The sequence below is a fragment of the Chionomys nivalis genome, chromosome 1, assembly GCF_950005125.1.
Source record: "Chionomys nivalis chromosome 1, mChiNiv1.1, whole genome shotgun sequence".
Lineage (NCBI taxonomy): Eukaryota > Metazoa > Chordata > Mammalia > Rodentia > Cricetidae > Chionomys > Chionomys nivalis.
The window spans coordinates 91,119,767-91,137,705 of NC_080086.1; the positions used below are offsets into that span (position 1 = coordinate 91,119,767).

General features: G+C 42.6%; 1 protein-coding gene across 3 annotated transcripts in view; it reads right to left on the reverse strand.

Annotated features, from left to right (window-relative positions):
* Positions 1 to 17,939, reverse strand: part of Ubxn2a (UBX domain protein 2A) — a 46,018-nt gene that overhangs the window by 22,673 nt on the left and 5,406 nt on the right. Inside the window, exons 1-2 of one of the 3 annotated variants that reach the window (XM_057776971.1) lie at positions 14,965 to 15,133; positions 175 to 222 (exon numbers count right to left, since the gene is read on the reverse strand). In XM_057776971.1, coding sequence (XP_057632954.1) covers positions 175 to 215 — 41 coding nt within the window. In that variant the 5' untranslated portion in view covers positions 216 to 222; positions 14,965 to 15,133. Of the gene's footprint in view, positions 1 to 174; positions 226 to 14,964; positions 15,134 to 17,939 lie in introns of those variants that run through there. The other 2 variants (XM_057776973.1, XM_057776974.1) reach the window with 2 other exon arrangements.

The window sequence follows — 17,939 nt, forward strand, 5'->3', positions numbered from 1 at the left end:
CCTATTCAATGCAGCTATGGGTAAAAACCTCAATAAACCACCCTGAAATATATTATCACCACCAATTTGCATAAGTGATCATATATAATTAAAAGCTGCTTTACTGTTTCTGCCAGTAACATGCAAAAAAATAAAACAACAAAGGCATTAAACTCATTGCTTGGATTAACTTACCATTCTTCTTTTATACTGTCAAGGTTATCTACTTCTTTCATTCTCTTTCTGCTAGGAAAAAGAAGCAAAAGTTAACATTCTCAACAGTATCAAAAATTTATTCCTATTTATCAGGATTTTTTAACATGTAAATTATCATGTAACCATAAAGTAGTTCTAAATGGGTTTGATCAACTGACCAAATTCAACATGGTCACTTTCATCTAAAAAACAAAGAAACACAGGTGGTGGCACATGCCTGTAATCCCAGCACCTGGTAAGCAGCGGCAGGATGAGTTCAAGGTCATCTTCAGTTTTGTTGCTAAAGATGAGCTTGCCCCCCCCCCGAAAGACCCTGTTGTTGGTTTTTTTTCTTTAGAGAGAGAGAGAGAGAGAGAGAGAGAGAGAGAGAGAGAGAGAGAGAGAGAGAGAGAGAGAGAGAAAGTCTTTAACTTCACCACTGGGGAGGCAGAAGCAGGCCAATCTCTATGACTTCTAGGTCAGCTGGGGCTATGTAGTGAGACTGGTCTCAAAACAAAACAAAATAAAAAGATGAGGGGATGGAGAGAACTTCTTATTCCTGCAGAGGACCAAGGTTAGGGCAGCTCACAACCACTACTAACTCCAGTTAGATTTACACCTGTACTGGGTGGCTGTGTGAGTCATCAGAGGAAGGAGCCTCAGCTGAGGAAATGCCTCCTTGAGATCCAGCTGGAAGGCATTTTTTCATTTAGTGATCAATGGAGGGGAGGCCCAGACTGCTGTCTAAGAACATGGGCCAAGCAAGCCATGGGAAGCAAGCCAGTAAACAGCATGCCTCCATGGCCTCTGCATCGCTCCTGCCTCCCTTCAGTGATGAACAGCAATGCTGAAGGCTATATCTAATAAACGCTTTCCTCCCCAACTTGCTCTTTGTCATGGTGTTTCATCTTAGCAATAGAAACCTTAACTAAGACACACACCATCCTGACTTCTGGGGCACCTGGCACACACATGGTATATAGATATTCTTTTAAACAACACACCCATTCACATTAAAAAAAATAAAGAAAAGAAAAAAAGATCCCATAAAACACCAACAGTAATATTTTAAATGGAATTTTTTTTGGCTTTGAGTCCCCCTTGCTTTGCATAGGGTCTTTTTCTCTGTATCTGCTGTATGTGCTTCCTCATCCCCCAATAAACACCTTTCTTCAACTGCTAAAATTAATATCTTAAAAGGTTTGTTTTTAGGTGTGTGCATATATGTTCATGTAGTACACACATACGAGGGTGGCATGCAAGGCCAGAGGCCAATGTCAGGCTTCTTCCTGGATGCTTTCCCACCATATTTGTGTGTGTCAGGAATGTGGATATGCATGTGGAGGAGAAGGCAATTTCAGGCGCTTCCTCCTCAGACACCACCCCCTTTATTTTTCCAAGGAGAGTGCAGTGCCTCCCTGGAACCCCGGGCTCACTGACTCAGCTAGACGTTCAGGGCAGTGAACTCTGCGTCCTCAGTGTTGAGATTATAGGCATCTACCACTATTACATGGATGCTGGTGACCCAAATTCAGGTCCTCATGCTTGCCCAAGGAATGTACTTTATTGACTGAGCCATTCTGCAGCTTCCAAAGGCTTTTCACTGGTTTGTTTGCTTTTCTGAGGCAAGGTGTCACTATGTAGCCCTGGATGGCTTAGAATGCTAGTTCCAAAGAACCTCATGCCCATTCCTGTCCTCGTTCAAACCAGTTTCTACACTGCTATCAGAAGAAGGGCGGAGTCAGGAGTCACCAGACGATGCAGAAGCAGGATAAATACAAAATGAGGTAACACACAATGAGTAACATGGTAGAAACGTGTCAATTTAGGTTGTAAAAACTAGTTAGTAACAAACCCAAGATATTGGCTGAACATTTATAATTAATATATGCCTGAGTGTGTTTATTTGGGAGTCACCACCGACACAGAAAAATTCCACCTACAAATGGCTTTCCTGTGTGGGGCCGGAATTACTAAAACCCGATAAAGCTTTAAAATAGGGATTCTAATCTGGGCAGTGGTGGCACAAGCCTTTAATCCCAGAACTCAGGAGGTAAAGGGGGGCGGGTCTCTGTGAGTTCAAGGCCAGCGTCTACAAGAGCTAGTTCCAGGACAGGCACCAAAGCTACAGAGAAAACTTGTTTGGGAAAACCAAAACCAAACCAAAACAAACAAACAAAAAACAACAAAAAAGGGATTCTAAACACACAAAAACAGAATCAAACACACCTTCTTGCCTTTTCTCTGGTAGGCTGTTTGCTAGAAGCAAACAGAGGTGTGGCTCCTTTAAGAGATGGCTCCCTGGCTCACTACTACAAACTGTACAAAACGGGTACAGCTCTTTCAAGAAGCACTGCTACCATAACACTTAAATGGGGTTTATGAGAAGTGGGTGGCACACTATTTGGTGGCACTCAGGACCCCCAAACTCCCCAGAGTTGAGATGGTAAACATAGCTTTCTCTCAACAGTATCTCCACCAGGAAGCTAGGCTCTCAGGGAACCAAGTGGGGCAGAGCCAGCTGCCAAAGCTGACACTTTGGTCCCAGTCACTCTGCTTAACCGTTTAAAGGCTCCTACGGTTCAAAAAGATTACAGATATGCAATAAAGAGAGATCCAGGCGGGAAAAAAAAACTTATAAAAGGGTTATAATTTGTTTAAAAAAATATACATAGGCAGGGGAGGGAAAAGAGACAGTAAAGACAGTCATAAAATAGACTATATATAATTTTAAAATAATAAAGTACTTAAAAAGAAGTAAATATCAAGAAGCTACATAAAGATGGAAAATACATGGGGTCTGGATCCTAATATGTTATTGTATTGTTTTTAAATGTTTTTGGCTGATAGATTATAAAAGGCACTAGATTAAACCAACCTATATATTTTAAAAATATCTTGACTTCAAAATTTAAGTAAAAAGATCTGTCATTTTAGGCAAAAGGTTATCCTTTTATTTCCACAGAAAATCAGAGGTTGTGGATTCATTTAAGGTTAAACAAATTCGGAAGACCCCATGAAATCCTGACTACAGATATAAAGAAATAAATCTAGAAAACCTACAAAAATACATAGCATGTATTTTTAACCTACATAAAACAAAAAAAAAATCAACTTGTGTACAATGAACAGTCTATACCTGTATTAATATAGATATATACATCACCTTTAAAAGTTTATGTATTTTCAGAACAAGCAACCAGACACAAATAAAAATGGATGGCCCAGACGATCCAACATCCAGAATGGCTTTAAGACTGAGATGATCCAATTTCACAGAATACTACAGTCAAGACTTAACCATTGTCCTAAATTTTACCCAAAGATTACCAAATCCACCAAACAACAGGAAGTATTCTAGAGAATGATGCCCACATTCCCAAAATATTTTTTTCAATGTTTATGATCACTTAAGGGGAGCTGGTTACAAAGTTGTTATTGATAATGGTAAAAAACAAACAAACAAAAAAACAAACAAAAAAACCCCAACTTAACAAGAGATTAGATCTCAGGGATCTCATTCTGAAAAGCAAAAATGGTAGATTATTGAATCTACCTTTAAACCAAAAGAAAAAAGAAAAAAAGGGCTGAAGAGATGGCTCAGAGGTTAAGAGCATTGCCTGCTCTTCCAAAGGTCCTGAGTTCAATTCCCAGCAATCACATGGTGGCTCACAACCATCTGTAATGGGGTCTGGTGCCCTCTGCTGGCCTGCAGGCACACAGGCAGACAGAATATTGTATACATAATAAATAAATATTAAAGAAAAAGAAAAAAAAAGAATAACTACTATCTTAAATATTTCATATTGGTATAGATTTTGGTATACTGATACAAATTTAAAGTTAATTTTGTTATACTGTATTTATATTTCTACTCTTGATTAGGATATTGTGCTCATGCAGCTCATTTAAAACAATGTATAATTAAATACAGAATAGTAGTCATCTATAATAGTCAAACTTAGTCATTTAGGCATGTTTTCAAGGTCATATATTTAGATAGTCTTCCAACACTTCAAAGACCTAGAGAATATGACATTTAATATGTTTAATAACCTAAGGCTTTTCACAAGAGTGAGACATGTCTGCTCCTGGCAGCACCCAATTGCTTTGGAGAAGATAATAAGCATCGGAGAAACTCCATATGGAGTTTGACTTCTTTATGGTAAAATCTAGTCATTTGGGCAAAGAAACTGCCCTTGCCTCAACTACTGACAGTATACTGTTCAAACTGGACCAGCAAGATGCAAAAAAGGCAACTGCCAAACTTTGCCAAGACAAGGTAGGGTCCTTCAAGATTCCCTGCTTCTCAGGAAAGTCTGTCAGATATACTAGGCCTGTAGGCCAACATGCTCCCATGTTACAGAAGAACCTAATGTCCACGAAGCCAGATGTCCCTGTCATTGTGTAACATTTCACCCTTGTGGGGTCTTTGATGGAGTTGAAGACTATATAGTTACAGTTTTGCTTAGTTGTGATAGAAGGTAAATTAGGCACAAAACTTTGGAGTTACAAAGATAAAATAGATAATAGACTATTTTCTTTAATTTTGCCAGATACAAATAAGACTAGATATTGTAACTGTAATTCTTACCTGATAACTGGTTTTGTTGTATATAATCTTATTATGTTAAAGTTAAAACCTTTCTTTTTAATTAAAAAAAGGGGGGGAGTGCTGTAGAATAACCCTTTTATATACAACCATTCCAACTGCTATTAGAATAAGGTCCAAATAAATCCTTTGGGCAATATTACAGGAGAACTAATATAGGTTTTCACATTTTCACCATGGCTGCTCTTAATAGGTTGTAATAAAAGTATGCTCCCTTAATTGTACCCTTAAAGATCCCCATTGTTATGATCATCACTACTACCAGGTATATGTTGAAATAGTCATTATAATTAAAAGTTACTTTATTATTTCTGCTAGTGATATGCAATAAAAACAGGAAGATAACAACATAGGTATCAGGTCCAAGGGTACTGCGTTTGGCACACAAAAGGGCAAGACCACTGACTGAGTCCAAAATTGAGTATAGGCCCAGTTCAGCCAGGACCATAGGAACATTTCTGGAGGTTAGATATAAGCCAGCATTTTTCAGGAACTTGTGAAACTGGTTCCCATATATCAAAAGCAGTCATTTCCCTTACCTCTGGCAAAAGGGACATATGACTTCATTGACATATACTTGTGGCTGCATATCAAAACCCATGCAGATCTCCAGGCTCCCTCAGTTCCTATTCACGAGTACTTGTTATACCTTTCCAAGTCCACGCTAACCTCCCCAGACTTCCCGCCTTCCAGATACCTCTTTGTTCTCTTTATAATGGCAAGGACTTTCCCCCTTCCTAGATATTCATCTTGGTCTCTAGCTATGGGCTAGTATCCCTTCTCTTGTTGATAGCCCTGCCCATGTCCAGTCTGTTTCCATTTCTTGTATATGGAGACCGCACTTATGTTTCCTGGCTGCCTAGACTCAAATAATCACATAGAAACCATATTAATTACAACTATTTGTCTAACAGCTCAGGCATATTTCTAGCTAGCTCTTATATCATAACACATTTCTATTATTATTGTTTTGTTTTGTTTTTTTTTTGGTTTTTCGAGACAGGGTTTCTCTGTGGCTTTGGAGCCTGTCCTGGAACTAGCTCTGTAGACCAGGCTGGTCTCGAACTCACAGAGATCCGCCTGCCTCTGCCTCCCGAGTGCTGGGATTAAAGGCGTGCGCCACCACCGCCCGGCTATTGTTTTTTTTTTCAAGACAGGGTTTCTCTAGCTTTGGAGCCTGACCTGGAACTAGCTCTTGTAGACCAGGCTGGCCTCGAACTCACAGAGATCCGCCTGCCCCTGCCTCATGAGTGCACTACCACTCCCTGGCAACACATTTCTATCATTTTATATTTTACCACAAGGCTTATGGTTTGTTACCTCTTGCTTCTTGTGAGGCTATGTGGTGTCTGCCTGACTCTTCCATCTTTCCTCCTCTATCTCTGCTTAGATTTCCCACCATGCTATAGTCTGCCCTGCCATAGGTCAAAGCAGCTTCTTTATTAACTAATGTGCAGGAGAGGGTCCTTATACTGGGATAGACCAACACTTGGCAGCATGTGTACAAATTAATGCAGCTGCCAAGAAAGCCTGGAACAGACTTCCATCTTCTAAAGAACAGACAGAGGAATTGTCTAGTATAAGACAAGAACCAGATGAATTGTTTCAAGATTTTGTCTCCAGACTGACACAAGCATCTAATAGGTTGATTGGAGACACAGAAGCAGGACAATAGTTAAACAGCTAGCCTGTGAAAATAATAATGCTATATGTAAAGCGGCTCTAAGACCTTTCAGAAAGCAAGGTAACATTACAGGTTATATCTGAATTTGCCCTGATATTGGCCAATTGTATACACAAGGAATGGCCATAGCCGCTGCCTTGCAGGGAAAGACAATTAACAATGTCCTATCCCAGCAAAGAGATAAAGACCTAGGGAGAATACATGCTATAGGACCTCTTGGAAGCTGTTTTGGATGCAGTCTTATGGGACATTAGATCAGATAATGTCCTCATAAGAGAGTAAATCTGAGGGCAAGAAGGGAACCAGGATTATGCAGGAGATGTAGGAGAGGAAACATTAGACTGGAGAAGTGTAGGTCAAAGAGATGACCTAGGGAATGCTCTTTCGGGAAATGGATAAAGGGGCCAGCTTCAGGTCCCAAGACAAATTTTGGGGCAATTCAGCAACCTGTGCTTCCACAAGGAAATCCATTCAGGACCTTTGCAGAACAACCCCAGTCTGCCCAGGGCTCGATCTCACCTCTACTGTGTACACAGTACTGACTCCTGAAATAGGGATGCAAGCTCTCCCCCCTGGGGTTTATGGGCCATTACCAGAGGGCACAATAGGGTTATTATTGGGGAGAAGTAGCAAAACTATGCAAGGAATTATTGCTGCCGATTTTGAAGGAGAGATCAGGGTGATGACTCACTCAGCAAGTGGAGTTTCTGTAGTAAAAGCAGGTCAGAGGCTTGCACAATTAATTTTACTTCCTGCTGTGCAAACCAAAAATCAGATTAAGAGAGAAAAAAGAGGAAAGAATGGATTTGGTTCATCCAACGCCTATTGGCTACAAGCAATAGGTTCTCAAAGACCAGAACTCACCTTGTTTATAAATGGAAAAAGATTTTTCTGGTCTTCTAGATACTGGCACATATATTTCAGTTATACCTGCTAGTCAATGGCTACAGGGCTTTGGTCAAACACAAAATCCTGAACAAAGTAGTAATGAGTTGTACTGGAAGGTCAAGGAAGGTCATGAAGGAACTTTCCGGCCATATATTATTCCCCAACACAGTTGTTACTAATCAAATGTTTCAACAAGAATTGTTACCTAATCAAGGTCTAGGCAAGGAAAATAAGGGAAGGATCAATCCTATCATACCAGGAGATAAATCTCTCAGGGAAGGATTAGGTTATTTTTAGGAGAGGTCACTGAAAAACCTGCACTCCATGCAGACCCAATTGCCTGGAAAAGTGATGAGCCTGTATGAGTAAATTAGTGGCCTCTAACAGAAGAAAAATGACAAGCTGCCCAGTAGCTAGTGCAGGAACAGCTGGATAATGGGCATATCAAGCCATCTAATTCACCAAGAACTCTCTAATTTTTGTTATTAAAAAGAAATCAGGGAAATGGAGATTAATTCAGGACTTAAGAGAAGTTAATGCGACCATGCAGCCAATGGGAGCATTACAACCAGAGCTGCCTTCTCTTACAACTATACCAAAAGATACCAATAAATGGTCGGAGAGCTGGCTGAGGATTGGAGCGCAGCCCGCAGAGCCCGAGGCCGCCGATTTGAGTCCCAGGTAAGATAAGTCTGTCTATACTGTACTGTTCTGTGTGTGTCTGAATGTCTCTGTGCTGTATGAGTCTGTGTGTTATGTGTGTGACATCTGCATGCATAATTAATTTGAAAAAAAAAAGATACCAATAAAATTATCTTAGACTTAAGACTGTCTTTATGCCATCCCTTTGGCACCATAAGATTGCCAAAGATTTGCTTTCAGTATACCCTCAGTTAATTTCAGAGAGCCAATGAAAAGCTATCAATGGAACATCTTACCACAGGGTATGGCGAACCGAAGTTTGTAGCTCAGGCTATACAAAATGTCAGAGATCAATTTCTAGTCTTATACTATACATCTATGGCTTGCTCATAGAGATGAAGGAATTTTACTTGAGACAGATGGGCTACTACAACAGAGCCTTAGCCATGCAGGACTAGTTACTGCTCCAGAGAAAGTGCAGAGGCACCCACCTTTCCAGTATTTAGGTCATATATTATACCCCAAAGAAATTAAGCCTCAAAAATTAGAAATTAGGAAGGATGGTTTAAAGACTCTAAATGACTTTCAAAAATTGTTGGGGAACATCCAATGGTTGAGACCTTATTTAAGATATTCTATGGGAGACCAAGCCTCTAAGTGAAACTCTTAAAGGGGACAGTGATCCAAATTCCAATAGACAGCTTTCAGAAGCTGCCAGACAGGTACTCTCCCAGGTAGAGCATGCTATACAGCAGCTACATTATATAAATTACGACAAACCTTGGCAAGCATGTATACTACCTACTAAACTTACTCCTACAGCAGTTTTATGACAAAACAAGCCATCCTTATGAATGCACCTTCCCATATCGCCATCTAAGGTATTAAACCCTTATTTTGAAGCAGTAGCTTCAGAAGAGCAGGATAGAATCTAGGAGATATTTTGGCAAGAAACCACCTATGATCCATGTTCCTTATACTAAGCAACAAATTGTTATTCCAAAATCATGATTCTTGGGCAACTGCATTTGCTCAGTTTCAAGGTCAGACTAATGATCTTTTCTCAGCGAATCCATTGTTGCAGTTTACATAACTGCATTCCTTCATTTTCCCTAAAATAGTAGCAAAAGATCCTTTAAAGAATGCTTTGTTAATTTTCACTGATGGCTCTTTTAATGGGAGGACTGTTTATGTGGTTAATGGTAAAGGACACGGGTGCAGAAAGAACCAGCCTCAACTCAGGTAGTTGAGCTGAGAGCTGTGACTATAGTATTTCAACATTTTGCAAATGAAACTTTCAATCTATATACTGACCGCTGATATATTTTTAATGCTCTTCAGGTCCTAGAGACTGTCCCTTAGATCGGGACTAGCAATAAGCAAGTTAAGATGCTATTCCAACAGATTCAAGAGGCCATACAACAAAGAAAGTTACCATGTTTGCGGGACATATCAGAGCACATTCAAATCTTCCTGGGCCATTAGCTGAAGGTACTGCTTTAGCTGATAAACTTACAAAAATAGTTGCTCTATCACAGGTTGAACTGGCTCAGCAGTCACATGCTTTGCACCATCAAAAATAGTCTAAGTTTACAAAAACAATTTAAATTAACAAGGGAAGCTGCTTACCAAATTGTTAAGCAATGTGAGATGTGCCCACAATATTTACCTGTACCTCATTTGGGGGTAAATCCCCAAGGACTTCTTCGTAATCATGTATGGCAAATGGATGTTACTCATGTCTCAGAGTTTGGAAAACTGAGGTATGTGCATGACAGCTGATACATATTCAGGATTCTTGATGGCCACTGCAAAAATTGGGGAAGCCGCCAAGCATGTAATAACTCATTGCTTAAAATGCTTCTCATGTATGGGAACCCCCAAAATAATAAAGACAGATAATGGATCTGGATATATTAATAAAGCATTTCAGCAATTTTGTGCCCAGTGGAATATTGAACATAAGACTGGTATTCCTGCCGGGCGGTGGTGGCGCACGCCTTTAATCCCAGCACTCTGGAGGCAGAGGCAGGTGGATCTCTGTGAGTTCGAGACCAGCCTGGTCTACAAGAGCTAGTTCCAGGACAGGAACCAAAAAGCTACGGAGAAACCCTGTCTTGGAAAAAAAAAAAAAAAAAAAAAAAAAGAGACTGGTATTCCTCAAGGGCAAGGAATTGTGTGGAGTGTAGTCACAGCTCCTTGAAAACACAACTTCAAAAGATAAAAACAGGAGAATTATATCTTCAATTGCCACAAAATGCCTTAAAGCATGTGTTGTTCACACTAAACTTCTTAAATATGGATGTCAAAGAGCGATCAGTGGCAGACAGATTATGGCATAATGACACAAAAGCAACCTTTGCTAAAGCAAGGTGGAGAGACCCTTGCACTGAAAGATGGAAAGTACTCAACCCTGTATTAATTTGGGGTCAAGGATATGTCTGTGTTTTTTCACAGAATGAGGATCAAGCAAGATGGCTTCCAGAATGCCTGCGATGTGTCCAGCAGAACACCGGACCTGATGACATCGTAGCTGCTAACACCTCCATGGAGGAATCAGAATGAAAGTCTGTGGTCCTGCTTTCCTGACCCCAGGGAGAGGAATGCCTGATGCATAGGACCTGCTGCCACCATTCTACACAGCAGACACCATTCTACACGGCAGGATGCTGTGCTGCTTCTAGACACTCAGGATCCACACAGCTACTGAGACCCAGCTGCAACAGCCATGATAATTACAACTTGCAACAGTCTGAATCCTGTACTTTGGAGCCGGACTAGAAACACTAGAACTCAGATTGCTTTTTTTGAAATGTTAAGAGAGCCTGAGGACTGAAAACTCTCTTCAGATAAGAGTAGGGTAGCCTAAGGGTTTTTCAGCTGCTCAGAGACTGGGACAGTTGCTTTAAAGCAGCATTGTATTTGGACTCTTACCCATTACAAAAATCTTCATGTCTTTTGGTTAAAATGGATTTAAGAGAATGAAGATTTGTTAAATGGTGTTATGGTATTGACCTGTTAATGCTTTAGTTCACTATAGAATGTTAATGGTTAGAAAATGTTTAGAACTTGTCTAAGAAAAGTTTGACACTAGCAATGAATTCTTGAATTTTATATGTTTGATAAGACAAATTTAGAGTTTGATACAGCTGAATACTCTAGACCAGTTCATAAGTAGGCATTCCCAACCCTGGTGATCCTATATTCCTTTAATAAGGAGATATATTAGCCATTGAAGTATGCATAGCACAAAGTAATATCTGCTTGTTTACCATTAGCTAATTGCTAAAACTCTCTTGACAGTACTTCCTCCCTTTGTTTACAGAGGTTGGCAGTCAAGGACAGGATTTGATCCTTTTTCCTGCAAGGCACCTAATTAAATTAAAATGCGTGTTCCAAAGATTGGGAAATGGAGAAGTGTTCAACCTAAGGCAGGCATGATCATCTGTCCTGCTGCAGAAGCACAGGCTTTATTAAAATTAATAAAAGGGGAGAAAATGTGGAGGCCCAAAGAGGCCAAAGGTCAGAGAGTTTGGGACTTGTTTTTAGTTCGAGGTCATCAAGTGCTAACTCAAAGGTCCCACCTAGTTGTAAATCAGAGTTCTGCTCTCTCAAAGCTACTGTAAACAGGTGTGGCTAGTTGCCAGACCTCATGCTCCTGAAGTATTCTAAGGAACCAACTAGGTTCTTGTTCCCTTTATGGAAATAATTTGGGATTCCACCCAAGGAGTGGTTTGCCTACCCAGTATTTGGTCTAGGGCAAGAGTCAAGGGTATGAACGAGTGTACCCATGACTTTTAATTTGTATGTTAATGTAGTCCTTTTGTTCTACTCCTACATTTTGAAATCAGGGGTATATTAATCTGTTGGAAATTAAACACGGATGAATTTTCAGTACTCACTGAAATTCCCTCCTATGTGCTTCTGCATTTTATTATTTTTATGTCTTCATATTCCTTACTCTATTTCTAGATTCCCAGGCCTCTAGAAGAAAGGTAATCTTGTCGAGGCTGGCCCCTGACAGGTAACAAAACATATTCCCAGCATACAGTGGGGAATCTCACATCACTCTCTCTCTCTCTCTTTTTTTTTTGGTTTTTCGAGACAGGGTTTCTCTGTGGTTTTGGAGCCTGTCCTGGAACTAGCTCTTGTAGACCAGGCTGGTCTCAAACTCACAGAGATCCGCCTGCCTCTGCCTCCTAAGTGCTGGGAATAAAGGCGTGCGCCACCACCGCCTGGCCTGAAACCCTGTCTTGAAAAAATAAAAAAACTTACATAAATAATAACTAAGCTATTAATTCTCTCGAGCAGTACTGAAGAATGCTGTACTCTAACAGTCATTCCCACTTCTAGTAGAGCAGCTCGACTAAAGGCAAGCCACCTTCAAGGTGAGAATGAGAGTGGGAAAGGTCATTCACTAGACTCTTCCCTGAAATCACAAGCGCGCCCACTCCATTTCCAAGCCAGTTAAATATAACGCTGCCCAAGCTATCCTTGGTGATTCCTGAGGTACTAGAATATATGGAGGGTGGAAGGGTAAACGGACAGAGAGATGATGGGGGGTGTTCATTTGAACCCTTCTCTCTCTCTCTCCAAAACCCACAGGCTCAGAGTCTCCAAACAAAGGAAAGGCAGCAAAACACCCAGTTCCACATTCTTGATGGAACAGCAGCTTCCTCCCCTGAAGTTCCCAGAAACTCAACTCCCTGCCTAAAGCATTCAGCTTTTGACCAAACTTGGGCACAAGCCCAACTACTGGCAGACATGTCATTACTCATTGCCTACAATCTATAAAGTTCCCCTGCTTTTGTTTGTGGGGGAGGCTTCTCTGCCCTTGATCTCTGGGACTGGAGGTCCTGACCAAGAGATGCTTTGCTCAAATAAACCTGTTGCACTTTTTCAATTTGTCTTGGTTTGGCTTACTGTGTAGGCAGAGAATCCTGTTGGGCATAGGAGTATTCCACCCATGCAGCTATGAGGAAGTCGGTGAAGCTGCTTTGGCGTCGCCCACACTCCTGTAAGTAACCTGTCACCTATGCTCTGTAACTAAGCCCAATAAATTCATTAGCGTGCCAAGTGAAGCTGAACTTTGATGGAATCCAACTTTGGCCCGTCAATGATACCCTAGCTGGGGTGAGTGGACATTTGTGTTTTCCTCCCCAATAAAAGTCACTTAATTTAAAGAAAGTGCGTGTGCAGGACTGGGGTGTAACTCTGTGACAGAAGACTTATTCAAGTTTATGAAAAAACTTGGGTTTGCTGGCTGGTTGTGGTACACACTTTTAATCACAGCACTCCGAGGCAGAGGCAGTGAGTTCAAGGCCAGCCTGGTCTACAAAGTTCCAGGACAGCCAGAGCTGCTACACAGAGAAACCCTGTCTGGAAAATACCAAAACCCATCTGGGTTTGAGCCCTAAAAAGTGGGGAACAAAGGTAAAGCTCAAGGAGGCTGGAGAGCTAGCTCATTGACTGAGAGCAATGGCTGCTCTACCAGAGTAGCTAGGTTCAATTCATGGTACCCACATGGTGGCTCACAACCATATGGAACTCTAGTTCTACAGGGATCTCACACCCTCTCTGGCCTCCACAGGTACCAGGCACAAAAATGGCTCTCAGACATGCATGTAGACAAAACATTTGTGCACATGAAGCAAATAACATTTTTTTTTGAGAGTAAGAAGTGTTCAAGTAGTAGCTGCTATCTACAGTATTCTTCCGCCTAGCACCATTCCTTCCAACCTGAACAAAAAGCTACCTTCTGTGTCATCAACCAGCACTCTCTGCAGTAACATCAACACAACTCAGCAGAATCACACCTGAATACCAGCACTGAGGAAGCTGAAGAAGGAAAATGTGAGCCTTTGAGACCACAACAGAATACTCTGAGAGTTCAAGGCTACACACATCCTGTCCCTAGGAAGAAAAAGGATGGGGGGGGGGGAGACACTCCCACAAACGGAAACAGGGTTTATAGGTTGATGTAGACCTTTAATACCAGCACGGGGGGGGGGGGGCAGAAGCAGGCACATATACCTGAGTTTGGGGCCAGCCTGGTTCACATATGGAGCTCCAGGCCAGTCAAGACCCTGTCACAAAAACTTAAAAACCTGTGCTGCATGTCTATAATCCAGGCACGTGGGAGTCTGAGAATCCCAAATTCAAATCAGGTCTGGGATAAAGGAGGCCCTGTTTTTTTCTTTTTCTTTTTTTGAGACAGGGTTTAAGTAGCTCTTGCTGTCCTGGTACTCACTATATAGACCAGGCTGGCCTTGAACTCAGAGATCCGCTTGCCACTACCTCCCCAGTGCTGGAATAAAGGCGAGCACCACCACCGCAGGCAGGGCTAAGGAGACCCTGTTTTATCAACAACAAAACCGGGGAAATACGGATCATCAGCTGTCTACTCTTTTTTTTCCATTTCAAATTACATACAAACGAACCAATACTGGAGGCCACTCTAACGATCATCTTTGCTGATAATAAACTTTTATTACTACGAGGGAAAAAAAGGAGGGGGCGGGAAGACGCAAGAGATTTAAAAAAATAAAAATCAATTAGGAAAACAGCGAACATCAGATTTCCAAACTATGCAAGTGATCTGGGGAAGGCTGGTGAAGTCAGTTACGAAATGTCCACCGAACAAGTCCTGTATTTTTGGAGAGCGCTCTTGGCAGCGTTCACCTTTGGAAATGGTGACGTCTCGACAGCACCTAACTCGAAGTTTCTGGGCGTCTTCAGAGAGAGAGAGAAGCGAGGTGTGTGTGCTTCCATCGAGTTCGCGAGCCCCGCCGGTCGGCATTCACCTGGGCCGGGGTCGAGCCGGGATGGAGGCCTCTGACCGCCAGCGTCCTTCCCCGGCCGCAGTCCCGGCAGGCAAACCCCGGGCTGCCGACTCACTGCGGCCCGGAGCGCCTCCCGGGAAACGCTCGCCCACCCGCCTGCGGCGCGGGGCCCGGAGACTCACCTCAGGGCGCGGCCCCGTCCTCGGTCCCCTGGGGTCTGTAACCGCCGCCGCCGGGCCGGAGCCCCTCAGTCCAGGAGCGTTCGGAGACCCTACGTAGGGACCACCGCCCCGCGGAAACGCCGCCCGCCTCCCTCGGTCCGCCGGACGCGCCCGAGGACGGCTCCGCGCGGCTCCGAGACGCGCGCCCAGCTGACGGGAGCGCGCGGGGGGCGGGGCTTCCCGCGACCGGTCTCCTCCGGCCTCGTTTGGCGCGCACTAATGGCGGCGGTCTCTTCCCGGCCGCCCGCTCCGCTGTTTGTTGCCTCCTTAGGAGGCGCGGAAAAGGCCAGGAGCTAGGTGGGCGTTCACCTGGGAAATCCAGCGTCGACCTGTTTCTTTCTCTGCCTCTTCTCTTCCTCGGGGATATTTCCCAGCATCCTGTCAGTGAACTTCACCTGAGCTCTGTTACCTGAAAGAGTGACAGTTAAACTCCCCCGCTCTCTGCGTTCTCGAAAGGCTCACCACAAAGACCACTCTTCCCTGTAGGATTTATTTGTTTGCGAAGTAGGGTTTCTCTCTGTAGCTCTGGCTGTCCTGGAACTTGCTTTTGACCAGGCTGGCTTCGAACTCACAGAGATTCTCCTGCCTCGGCCTCCTGAGTCGACTTACCTTGGATTTAGATAAGACTCCTCCCTGTTTAGCAGAGGCACGGTCAGGCGTGTATTCTCCAAATTCCCGATCTTTGATTTATAAATGATTAGCAGAATTGCTTGTAATCACTATGTGGTCAATATACCAGCTACCCTGACATCACCACACTTCGGTAAAGCATCTCTTGTTCCAAACCCTATCCCACCCCCTCCCAGCCCGTCACCCCCCTCCCCCCCCCCGCCCGCCCTCCTCCCCTACCCCAAAAAGTACATTGACCTTGGAATAAACTAAACACCACCACCCGCAGTTGGTTGGTCCCACTTTCTAACAACTAGGTCTTTCTGGCCTTGTTCATTCTTCCCTATGCAAGAAAAGCCCCTCCCCCACCAAAAAAATCTTATCTGTTCTAGGAATTGGTCACAGACCTAGTAGATTTCCCTCCACACAATAGTCTCTATTCTGATTTTTGTTTTGTTTTGTTTTTTGAGACAGCTTCTTACTATGTAGAGTCTGAAACTGCTTGCCTCAGTCTCCTGGTGCTAGAATTAAAGTTGGTTGGTGCCACTACACCAGGCTACAACAGTCTCTTAAATCTAAATTTAGAATTGTTTGAGATAGCTGTTGTTTTCTTTTCCTTTTTCTTTCTTTCTTTTTTTTAAATTCTAGACAAGGTCTCTGCCACTAAGTCACACTCCCACCTACCTGAGATTTGGTTTTTAGTTGACATTTGCACATTCGCCCTTTGGCAATAGTATTCCTCTACGCAATGAGTCATCCTTTCCCCCTACCCACTGCAACAATCTTTCTACACAGATTCTAAATTTACCTAAACTGGGCTTTGCTTTTTATTTGACAGCTGTTAGTGCCTGGAGTCAGCTTGAGATTGGGCCTTCCCTACCAACCATTCCCCACCCAGGTAAAAGCAGTTTGGGATTCCTTTGAAGACCTACTGAGCTGCGGCTGCTCAGGAATCCTGAGGTGAGTTTAGCTCTCAAAAGATGCAGGCCCACATAATCATGTGGATTATAATCTATATAATTGTTTTATGGCTATATGTCATATATATGTTAGTCTGATGCATTTATTTCTATAGAAGCCTCTACTTAGATGCAGCCACTATATATGTGTGTGTGTGTGATGTATTTTTATTTTTTTCTGTGTTTATATTTGGGAGTTTTGCCTGTTTATGTGTCTATATATTGCCATCTCAAGACCCCCCCGTCTCGATCTGTCAAATATTAGTATTATGGGCATGTATCTCCCTGCCCAGACATTTCTTTGATCCTGTCATGAGGCTCCTCTGATATTTTCCCTTTTTGTCCCTAATCCTACAGGGTTTGTTCTAAAAACAATTGAAAAGATTCTTTTCCACGCCAAAAGTCAATTTCCCAGCCAGGTGTGGTGGCCTATGCTTGTAATCCTGGCACTGGGGAGGAGACAGAACAATCTAAGTTTAAGGTCAGCCTGGTCTCGGTTGAGACCCTGTCTTACCCAACAAAAATCAAGTGATTATAGCTCTATAGGTCTATTTCTATATGTTTTTTTTTTCCTTTCTGTTTTAGACAGGGTTTCATTTAGCAAAAGCTGGCCTTGGTGTTTATTTAGTCTTCCTACTTTCATGTCCTGAGTGCCTGGATTGTGGGCACTGTGGGTTTCTGGAGTGCTGTCCATCAAATCCAGTGTTGCCAGCACTCAGATTCATCTCAGAATGCTGATGTTTTTCCTGAGTATTAGGTGCTGTTGTTTAAAAAAGGTCAGGCTTGCCTCGTAGTCAAGAATGATCTTGAGTTCCTTATTCTTAATGTTTCCACCTTCCAAGACTATAGGTTTGCCGGCACATGCCATTTCATGCGTGTGGACTGTAGATCTTGAATCCAGTCCTTCAGCTTTGTTCTTAAAACACAAATTTTAAGTCCAGGTTTTCTATTTTCGTTAAAATTTTTGTTTTTGGCCGGGCGTGGTGGCGCACGCCTTTAATCCCAGCACTCGGGAGGCAGAGGCAGGCGGATCTCTGTGAGTTCGAGACCAGCCTGGTCTACAAGAGCTAGTTCCAGGACAGGCTCCAAAACCACAGAGAAACCCTGTCTCGAAAAACCCAAAAAAAAAAAAATTTTGTTTTTGTACCCATTTAGCCATCACTCAGTCCGGTGTACAATTTTGCCAGTACCAATTACTTCAGAAAATTTTATTTCTTGCTGAATAGTGTTGGAGCAAATTTCAGTTTGTCAATGTGAATAACCTTTTTTGTTAAACTGCTGGATTTGTTTTGTTGGTGTTTTGTTTTGTTTAGGAATTTTGTTTTAAGTTGGGTGGTAGCTGCACATGCCTTTAACCCCATCACTCCA